The 11,113-nt window shown below is 39.7% G+C and overlaps 1 protein-coding gene and 1 pseudogene across 1 annotated transcript; both read left to right on the top strand.

Annotated features, from left to right (window-relative positions):
• Nucleotides 1-667: 667 nt before the first annotated feature.
• ARL14 (ADP ribosylation factor like GTPase 14) lies at nt 668-4,879 on the top strand. Its single transcript, XM_036347223.1, has 2 exons — nt 668-1,423; nt 4,827-4,879. Exon 1 carries the CDS (start codon nt 814-816, stop codon nt 1,390-1,392), a length of 579 nt encoding a protein of 192 aa, XP_036203116.1. The 5' UTR covers nt 668-813; the 3' UTR covers nt 1,393-1,423; nt 4,827-4,879.
• A 379-nt stretch (nt 4,880-5,258) lies between these two features.
• On the top strand, nt 5,259-6,078 carry LOC118675785 (annotated as a pseudogene).
• Nucleotides 6,079-11,113: the final 5,035 nt, after the last annotated feature.

Here is an 11,113-nt window from a genome sequence, read left to right as displayed (position 1 = left end):
ATGTGTTTACATGTTCTTTTTATTTTTATTTCACCGTCATTTTGGTGGAATCTTGAGAAAGAGAGGAGATAAATACAAGAAAATATTTTTTAAGATATTGATTCCAAATAAATCAATTTGTCATCTTTAATCAGACTGTGTGCTTAATTTTAAAAGTGTTTGTGTGCCAAGCTTCCTCCTCTGTAAATCTGGTCTTATGAATAGTGTAAATTTTCTGCCTAGAAGATTAAAGAAGTGATTCTCTATGTGATTATGGGAGTAAGGTTCAGGCATCCTTGGGTGGTTTCAAGTTTCCTACTGAGTAATCTGGACAAGGGGAAAGTACTAAAGATACTGCATAGGGAAGTATGAGATAAACTCTCTCTTTATGACTTCAGAAGGCTGGTTACTTATTTGCTGCTGGGATAAGATAAATGGTCAAATAATTGGAGAAGTTCTACAAACCGCTTGTCAAGTTAAGTTTTATTCTGTCGCCAACTCTTACATTTCCAATAGCTGGAGGAGAACAAGCTGCAGCATCACCCAGGCAGGCCCCTCCTGAGTCAGACTCACCCACAAACTATTTACCCCTTGAGCGACTATGGCATTGGCTGGTTACTCACACCAGGGATTCCTCGGGATTGGTTGGGACTGCAAATAAAACACTGTTTGCCCATCATCAAGCTGATAAGCTACAGTATAAATACACACAAGTTCCTCTTCTCTGCATACAATGGGAAGCATTTGCTCTCTGCTCTCCTCCTAGCATTTTCATGCAAGACCCGGAGAAGAAACATTGTCTCTGGCCGAAAGGGGATTCATGAAAAGCTAGAAATGGGCCTGTCGAGTTCTAAAAACCCTAAAGTCAAGCAAGCCCAAATTCTTCTTCTGGGCCTGGACTCTGCAGGCAAGTCCACCGTCCTTTATAAACTGAAGCTTGCTAAGGACATTGTGACCATGCCAACCGTGGGCTTCAACGTGGAGATGCTGGAGCTGGGGAAGAGCCTTTCCTTCACGGTCTGGGATGTTGGCGGCCAGGAGAGGATGAGGACCGTGTGGGGCTGTTACTGCGAGCACGCCCACGGGCTGGTGTACGTGGTGGACAGCACGGACAAGCAGCGGCTGGAAGCCTCCAGGAGGGAGTTCGAGCACATTCTGAAGAATGAACACATGAAAAATGTGCCGGTTGTTTTGTTAGCCAACAAACAAGATAAGCCGGGAGCTCTGACCGCGGAGGAAATCACCAGGCTGTTCAAGGTAAAGAAGCTCTGCAGTGACCGGAACTGGTATGTGCAGCCCTGCTGTGCCACCACCGGGGATGGGCTGGCCGAGGGCTTCAGGAAATTAACCGAATTCGTGAAGAGCTACATGAAATCGCGAGCAGACACGTTCGCATTCTTCAAGCAGAACTGAGGTCCAAGCAGGGGAAGACGAAATTGAAAGGGTAATTTTTTTTTTTTCTCTCCATGCCGAGTGAGAAAAGAAAGTTGCTGAGATGGCAAACTTTTTTTCTGAGATGTTATTTCACCCAAATTAAGATAAACAACTCATAATAATAGCTATAAAATATTATTTTTGGCTAGTCGCTTTAGCAGACTATGGTAATAATAATTGAGAATGAAAAATTTACTATTTTGTGCATGTTGAGTGGTTCAGAATAATTATATCTAGGACCAAATAAATTATTACTTTATTATTTTTATATGACTACTAAGTAAACTGTCTCCTATAATAGAGCCAGCATTCTTTCAGATTGTTTTCAGCTGTTTCCACCACACCCCTATGTAATCGTTGGATGGTGTAAAAAAAAAAAAAATCAACTTTGAGTTATAGAGAGGAAAAAGTTTGATGTTACCATTTTGTAAATCCCTATCTATTCCCTATATAAAATTTCTCTTCTGGGTTCCTGCCAGCTTTTTGAAACCTATTGCTGGGAACTGTACAGTGAATCAAACAATGAACTGCTAATTTACCAGAGGCTGTGTTCCCTCAGAGGTGGCAGAAGTTTGTATCTTAAAGCTCTGGGGATCAGGATAACACCTTAGAGTTTAGGGCAAGGCCTGGGATTTAGCTGCAGCCCCAAGACCGGCTTCAGTATAATTTAGCAAAACAATCATTACTTGAGAACTATGTACAGCTCACTGTACTGATCAAACAGGAACTAGAGCCAGACTTTGCTCTCAGAGACCTTGCAGTTCACAGGGGTAATGACATAAAGCTAATCGCTAGAAGAGGACAATGAACGCTGTGTGATATAACAGGAGAGACTCTTTCTGACCTGGAAAAACAGGAAGTGCTTCATGCAGGGAGTGGTATTTAAGAGGGCACCCAACTCCTGGGGACCCCACCAAGTTACAGGTTAGTCACTGGAAGTTCCCCACCATGAGGAGACTCTCTAGAGATGCCATGGGGGGGGAGGGCAGGAAGAGTGAAGGAACTAGAGATTGAATTGGAAATCCCCTGAGAGGCTCAGAACTCCTAAGGAGGCCCTGGTACTAACTCTTTCCTCCTACACCACGGTTAACAAGGCTCATTTGGACTAGAAGAAGGCTTCAAACCTCCATGGCAGACCCTGGGACTCCAAATCTTAAGGTCACAGAGAGAAACAAAGGTATAATAATAATAAAATAAGGGTGCCAGGCCCTAGATTCCTTTCTTGGTTTTCTTCTCTCATCTTGGCCATGATTTGTTTAGCAAAGATCTGAGCAGCTACTTTTGTGCTGTGTGGTAGCAATTCAAATAATAAAGTAGGCATACACATAATACTAGTTCCCATTGGTTGAATACTTGGGTATGTTCTAATCTAAACCCTTTCATACATCTTCTCATTTAATGTTCACGACTGCCCTGAGAGGAATAGGAGTTACCTCAATATTACAGATGAGAGTACTGACACTAAACAAGGTTAAACAACAACCACCACAACCGCACACACACACACAAAAGACTTAGTATTTTAACTAAGGAGTGGCAGAGCCAAGATTCAAACTTAGCTGTGTCTAACTTCAAGACCTGTGCTGTTAATTGCCATGATATTGTTTTGTAAGTCAGGTTTGGTCTCTGTCTTCAATGACCTTACAACACACAATTAAGAATAAAACCAGGCTAAATTAAAAATAGAACTACCATATGATCCAGCAATCCCACTTTTGGGTATATATTCAAAAAAATGAAATTGCTCTCTCGAAGAGATATCTCTCCTGTCATGTTCAGTGCAGCATTATTTACAGTAACCAAGACATGGAAACAACCTATGTGTCTGTTGATGGATGGATAAAGAAAATGTGGTATATACACACAATGGAATTTATTCAGCCACAAAAAAGAAGGAAATCCTGCCATTTGCAATGACATGGATAAAACTGGAAGGCATTATGCTAAGTGAAATAAGCCAGACCGAGAAAGACAAGTACTGTATGATCTCCCTTACATGTAGAATCTAAAAAATGCCAAATTCATAGTAACAGAGTAGATTGGTGGTTGTCAGGAGCTGGGGGAGGTGGGAGGATGGGGAGAGATTGCTCAAAGGTACAAACTTTGCATAAGATGGGTAAGTTCTGAAGATCTAATGTACAGCATGGTGACCATAGTTAATAATACTGTAGAACACACTTGAAATTTGCTAAGAGAATACATTTGAAGCATTCCCGCCCCCCACACAAAAAAGTTAACTATGAGGTGATGTTAATTAACTCAAGTGTACGAATCCTTTTACAACGTATATCAAATCATCAAGTTGAATACTTTAATACACTATTATATGCAAAATATAAAATACATTTTGTCAATTATACTTCAGTAAATCTGTGGGAGGAAAAGATTAAATCCAGGCCAACATATGGTGTTTTAATAAGAAGTTTCTTTGAAAAAACAAGCCAGACAAAATAAATTCAGTATAATAACAGAGATATAAGAAAAATGCTGAAAGATTGTGGAAAAAAGAGTTTCTGATTTTAGGAAGGCCTCAGGGTAGTAGCAATGTTAAATGCTTAATAGCAGAGTTTTCCCAAAGTTTCACAAAATGATTAAAACCTCAAGAAATGCATCTTTAAAGAATATGCATCATCCCTTAATATTTTCCCTATGTGTTTTAAAAAAATCTTAATCTTAAAATTAGGAGTCACTAATTTATGTCTATAAAAAATGTCTAAATAGAAAACGTGTCCCAGTGTACTGAGATTTTGGTAGTTTGAATTGCCAAGTCCTTTGTGGCCCAGTCTTAGCATAATATAAAATTCAGAGAAAACCGTCCTCCTAAAATGTTGAAAGTAAATAAAACTTTCACTTCAGAAAGCTCTAGGTGTGTGTGGTGGGTGTAGTGGACAGATGCACTCTTTAGAGCAAAACTTATAAAGTAGCTCTTTTCTATCTGTCGTTTCAACATCCCTCCTCCATACAGTGGCTATACCTCAACATCTTTACTAATATTTTCTCAGAAACTTGAGCACTTTCATGCCATTTTCCCTTTCTTCCCTGAGATCAAATTTATTCTCTTCCATCAGTCAATTGCTTTCTTTGCAATGTAAATTTTACCAATCTTTCTTTGGTATTTCCCTCCTGCTTTCCTAGTCTGTTCTCCTCCAACACACACACACACACACACACACACACACACACACACACACACACACACACCCCTTCACTCTGATCTACTAATAAAGCCCTAAACCGAGGGAAGAGGAAAAGGTTAGGTAGACAATAGCAAAATATTGCTTAGCAGTTGAGAAGAAAGAGGCTGTGAATAGTCATGCCTTGATATTTATTATTGTTATACATTTTATTCTTTGTTATCTATATGTAATAAAGCAAAACTTTAAAAAATATTTTTTATTGTGTTTTGTTTTTAGAGAGAGAGGAAGGGAGAGAAACATCAATGTGAGAGCGAAACATTGATCAGCTGCCGCCTGAACGTTTCTACTGGAGATCAAGCCTGCAACCCTGACAGGGAATTGAACCTGAGACCTTTCAGTGCATGGGATGATGCTCAACCAAGTGAGCCACACTGGCCAGGGCAAAGCAAAACTGTTAATTTATCCAAATAAAATACTGACATGGATCTACAGCAACCAAAAGCAGAACACTTCTGAAATGTTCCTTGTTTAAAGATTTAAAGAGCCTGAAAGGAAATATCAGTTAAGTATTTCTAGCTAACGTTCTAAGTATTCCCAGGTGGAAAAAAGAAATCCCTCCAGGGTATAAGAATAAAGAATGGCAAATAAATAAAGCAGCAGCAGTGACTGACACGTTAAAATTAATTTGTCAGTTTAAAAAACTGATGTTTGGACTTGATCTTTTGCTGCAAGCAAGCTGCTGTTGATGCCAGAAAACTGTGTGAAAAATGTGGGGGCTAGTGTGTGATCTGTGACTCCTATGTGCACATATGTGATGAGTGTAAATGTGGCTCCTGTCAGGGGGCTGTGTGATCTGAGGAGGCCCTGGAATCTCTGATGCCCATCATTATAAGGAGTGCTCCATCCAGGAGAAAGATAGAGATGGTTGTCCAAACACCATCAATTTGGGGAGCTCTAGGACAGATCTATTCTATGAACACAAAAAATATGGCTTCAAGAAAAGGTCATTGGTGGGCGGTCTCTTCCTCCCCCATCTACTACCAGCAGAAAGGCGTGGAGAGCAGAACATCGCCCGAATGGCCTGGCAGGACACTGGCACCTTCCCACCCTTCCCTCTCCTCTTATCCAGATAAAGTGGTAGGAATGGAAAAAGACTCTTCACAGACCACTCTGCAGACTGTATCAGAGAAGGAAATGATAGATTCATTCATGGTTTTCCTTGAATTCAAAAGCAAGACTGTTTTCCACACTGGTAAGTTCTCTCTGCACCAAGAGCTTCTAAGACAGGAAGAATATCTTTTCAGTCTTCTGTTTGAAGAACTGACTATGACGTGTTCTTACAGCAGCTCTGATGGTGGTTGTCCTTGATCCAACATCTGCAGTGTGGTGGGGAGCTCTCAGAACAAATGTGGGCATTTAAACTTGTAACATGTACCCGGTGGTGCTGGTCCATGTTATTTTTCTTCTAAGAAATTGGTAACCCTTTCTTTTTCTATTGTATTTATTAATAAATATAATTATTTTCTGGTAGTCAGCCACTGTCCCCATTAAAAAAAAACCACACACACACACACTCATGTTTTCATTATGTTCTGATGATGAACAGATTGGTTTCTGCTAAAACAAGGAAGGCTGGGAATTTCAGATGGAGAGTCCTGAAGTTCCTGTCCCTTGTAAGTGGCATGGAGAGATAATCCACAGAGGCTGCAGTGCATTGAGTGGGTGGAGGAACAGCCCAAAGACAACACCTGTAGGGCTCTTGTAGACCCTGTGGTTGGCTGCTTTTCTTTGCATGAGCTCTCTCTCCAGAGAGAGACTATGATATGGAAAGAAGACAGAGAGACTTCTCCTTTGGTGGCTAATGATTATTTAACATATTTTGGGATATAGGGTCACAGGGGTTTCAGTCCACCAGCTTTTTAGCATAATATTAACTGTTAGTAAACTGAATTGCTTCAAGCACAAGAAAGCACATTTTACCTTGAAAGTGCCACACAAATATTAGAGTTGGTTATTAGGTGACTTAACCATATGAGTAGCATTTTTCACAAATATTACCTCATTTTGTTCTTGTGAAGTCTCATAACGGATCTCATAACAAATATCAACACTATTTTAATAATCTGAGGAACTGATCGAGAAGTTACTGAATCTAGTCCTCTTATTTCCAAGATTTAAAAACATGTAACTTTCATCATACAATGGGTTTTACAATAATACAGCACATACCACACTACCATTAAATTCCTTTGTTTCTGTAACCAAGTGGGACTGGTCAGAGCATTTCTTGGACCCAAAACTTAGGAGCCATCTTCCTTTTTCCCTCATATCTCACATCTATCAGCAAATCCTGGTACCTCTCCCTTCAAAATACATTTCTCTCTGGCCACTTCTCAATCCCCACGGCTACCACCGGATCACCATCAATTCTCAGCTAGATGGCTGCATTCTCCACACAGAATTCTGCAGGTCTAAAAGGAAAGTTAGATCACATCGCTGCCCTGCCTTAAAACCCTCTATTTACTTCTTACTCTGTCTTGTACCTGCCTCCTATATTTCCCACCTCTCTGCCTCTCCAGCCACACTTGCCTTAATGTGCTAGTATCACTTCTAATTTGTTACAGCCTCAGGGCCCTTAAACTTACTGCTTCCCCAGTTTAGAATACACTTTCCTGAGGCCTTCAAATGGTTCAGGCTTTATATCCTTCAGGGCTCCAAATATGCAGAGATGTACCTGAATCCTAATCTGTATGAACCTCCTCCTCCCTGCCACTCAATACCTGTTTATCCTGCTTCATTATTTTTCCATAGCTTTTATCATAGCTTCAGTTTATAATTTACTCGTTTACTCCTTGTTTCTTTTCCTCCTTAGCAGGTAAGCTCCTTGGGAGTGGGGACTTGGTTCACTGTTGAGTCCTAGAATAGTACTGAGGATGTTAAAGGTATTAAAGGATATTTGTAGAACAAGCGAATGAATGGTCTGGATCTACTGCATTTGGCTATATCACTTTTAATTTAGAATATTTAAAATGAGGTATCCTCAGGATCCCAGGCTGCCTCTCAGGATAGAGTATTGATCCAATCATGGAGAGTAAAAGGAATGTCAGATTTGGGTTGACAGCCTCATTCTAACCTCAGGAGCATGTACTGGGCTGAGAAGAACATGGGCTTTGGAGACAGAAGTGGGTGGGAATTCGGGTTGCCCCTGGTTTTGGCTGTTACTTCACCTCTGAGAGTCTGTTTTCTCTACTAGAACAAGAAATAAGTTTTTATTGTGTTAAGTAAGCCATGGAAATTTGGAGGCTGTTCCAGTCATCACTGTCAATTACCCTAATAAATTAGGACCATGGGCCTTGCTCCTCCCATGTGTCTGGAAACCCTCCGTTTCCTAGTCTTCTTTTCCTCACAAATCCCCTCTTTCCTAGACCCATTCTAGGATCTTCATTGGACTCCTCCAAGAACAAGAAGGAAAAAAACCCCAATTTTTCCTCAACTTTGTATTTTGAAAATTTACAAACCTTCAGAAAATTTGAAAAAAGAGTAAAATTAACACTGATGTGCTTTTCACTTAAATTAACCAATCATAACAATTTTGCCATATTGGAGCACACTCACCTCTCTCTACACACACACACACACACACACACATGCACACATACATGCAATAATCCTGACACTTCACACTAAGTACTTCATCATCCATCTCCTTAGAATGGACCTTCTCTTACATAATCAGAGTATCATTCTTACACATAAAATTTTAAGCATTAAGTATCATCTCATAGTTTATAGTCAAATCCCCCCAAGTAGAATTTATAGAATTTATTTGATCCAAGATCTATTGCATTTGGTTATATCACTTTTAATTTAAAATATTTTCTCTGCCTTTCCTGTTTTTTTCCACAACCTAGAAATTTTAAAGAGCCCAGGCCAGATAATTTAAAGACTATCCAGCAGTCTGGATTTGTCTGATTGTTCCTTCATGATTAAATTCAGGCTAAACATTTTTGACCAGAATATTGCCCAGGTGATGGTATACTTCCCACTGCATCCATTTAGAAGTCTCTTAGTGTCTGTTTGTCCCCTTATTGATGATGTGAAATTTGATCACTTCCTTTATGATAGGGTTGACTAGATTGCCTCAAGGTAAAAACATAAACATAAAGCCACTGTTAAACATTGTTGAGCTTAGTTAAAAACACACACACACACACACACACACACAAAACAGGTCATGAATTATAACACATTGAATAAATAAAAACAAAAACTGGCCCTGGCTGGTGTGGCTCAGTTGGTTGAGTATAGTTACATGTACCGAGAGGTCACAGGTTCGATTCCCAGGAGGGGGCTTGTAGGAGGCAAGTGATCAGTGTTTTTCTGCCATTGATGCCTCTCTCTCTCTTGCATAAATAAAAACATTTTAAAAAGAAGGGAATTAAAAAAACAAAAATTGTAAGTTCATTTAATAAATATCACTAACAATATAAGAATACGAAAAGAAAAGGTATAGGGTAGGAGAAAGGAAAACTCTTTTATACAGAAAAATGTGGAGGGCATGATAAATTGGAAAGCCACTATTTTGCAACTGCAATGTAATAGTTAACCTTGGGTAAACACATCTTATTTGTATAATAAGATCACAAAATGATTTCCCAAAATATCTTTTGGCTCTTCTGTGACCTAGGATTAACAAACCTTTGAAATGAAAAGCCTTGATCAGATAAAGGAAAAGCTGGGGGATCCTTCCTTTTGTATATTTTTTCCTTTCTCCCAAAGCTGAAAAAGTCACCATTTACAAGTGCAAGATGAGCAGATTTCCAGTTTTCTAACCTTGGGTTCTTTTAATCTTTTCTCATGAGGCTACAAGGTATATTGGACTACCTGCTAAAGGAGGCTTCATCATAAACAAAATTGAAGACAAATGTCAAATGTCAAATTGTGAGTTAATATTTACAACATATACCATAGATAAAAACTGAATGTCCCTAATATACACCTTATATTGTTTTATATTGGTAAAGCACTAGAGAAAAAGATCCTATTTAGTCTGTTGAGCTAGATAGTGCCCGATTTCCAGCCTAAAGCACGTATTTTCAGAGTAAAGCCTCCCAATATTTCCTTGATTTCTTTCTAAGAGACCAGGCTAGAGAGTAGAAGTCCATAATAATGTTGTTCCAACTTGGAGTAGAGTCACCATAGGTCACACACCCATTTCATCCTGCTATGTCTGATCAGTCCATGTACACCTGTTGGCCTGGTATAAACGTTAATAGTACTCCCTTTCACTCTCCAAAGTGTCTTAAGTTTGGACTACAAATCGTTTCTCTACTTCTAGGAGACCCCTGATGCTTTTTAGGGAAGACTTCATTCGGTGGATGTTGAAGGGTAAATGCCAAACTGGAGAGAGGAGCAAAAAGACTGGAATGTGATAGGCAGAATGATGATCCCCCTAAAATGGCCTTGTTTTAATCCCTGGTTGTTACCTCGCATAGCTAAAGGAAAGGTGACTAAGTAGGTTGAAGTAGGAAGGTTAGCCTGGATTATCCAGTTGAGCCCAATCTAATTTCATGGATCCTTAAAATTGGAGAAACTTTCCTGGCAAAGTTATTAGTTAGAGTAGTGGTTCTCAACCTTCTGGCCCTTTAAATACAGTTCCTCATGTTGTGACCCAACCATAAAATTATCTTCGTTGCTATTTCATAACTGTAATGTTTCTACTGTTATGAATTGTAAATATCTGGTATGCAGGATGGTCTTAGGTGACCCCTGTGAAAGGGTCGTTCGGCCGCCAAAGGGGTCGCGACCCACAGGTTGAGAACCGCTGAGTTAGAGGAAGAAGGGACTATAAAAGAATGCTCAGAGAGATGCAACATTGCAGACTTTGAAGATGGAATAAAGGGATCATAAGGAATGTGGGCAGCCTCTAGTGGCTCAAAAAAGCAAGGAAACAGATTCTTCCCTAGAGCTCCAGAAAGGAATCCGGCTCTGCCAACATCGACAGAACTGTAACTTTGTATTGTTTGAAGCCATTAATTGTGTGGCAATTTGTTATAGCAGTAATAGGAAACGAATACATGGAATTGACAGCATTTCTAATGAACCTTGAAGGGTTCAATAAGTCATCCATTCATTTAACAAATATTTCAGTCCTAATACATCCCTGAGCCAATGGTAAATAAGATGAACTTCTCAAGGATGGCATGAATTATTTAACAAGCACAGGGTAGTAAACCAGGATATGTAAACATGGATGAAGGATATCCCAGGTTGAAGGGATGGCATGGGTGAAGGTTCAGGCAGGGGTTTGCAAGTATATAGATTAAGGCTGTAAATAGCCAGTAGTACAGTGTGGCTGGACCATAAAATGAATGGGAGAGAAGAAATAGAAGTGCAGTTTGGAGGCAAGTGGTAAAGGGCCTAGAATGCCAAACTAAGGGTTTGGACTTTATCCCTCAAGCAATGGGAAGATACTGAAAATTGTAAAGCAGGGAAGGGGACATAACCACATCTGTGTTTTACAGAGATACCTCTGCTATACCACTGGGAAAGAAACCAAATTT

Source organism: Myotis myotis, unplaced genomic scaffold, assembly GCF_014108235.1.
Source record: "Myotis myotis isolate mMyoMyo1 unplaced genomic scaffold, mMyoMyo1.p scaffold_m19_p_2, whole genome shotgun sequence".
Lineage (NCBI taxonomy): Eukaryota > Metazoa > Chordata > Mammalia > Chiroptera > Vespertilionidae > Myotis > Myotis myotis.
This window is presented reverse-complemented; position numbering and strand designations above follow the sequence as displayed.

Bases quoted from the DNA above. Each gene is read 5' to 3' on its own strand.
- ARL14 (XM_036347223.1), top strand. From the start codon at position 814: ATGGGCCTGTCGAGTTCTAAAAACCCTAAAGTCAAGCAAGCCCAAATT.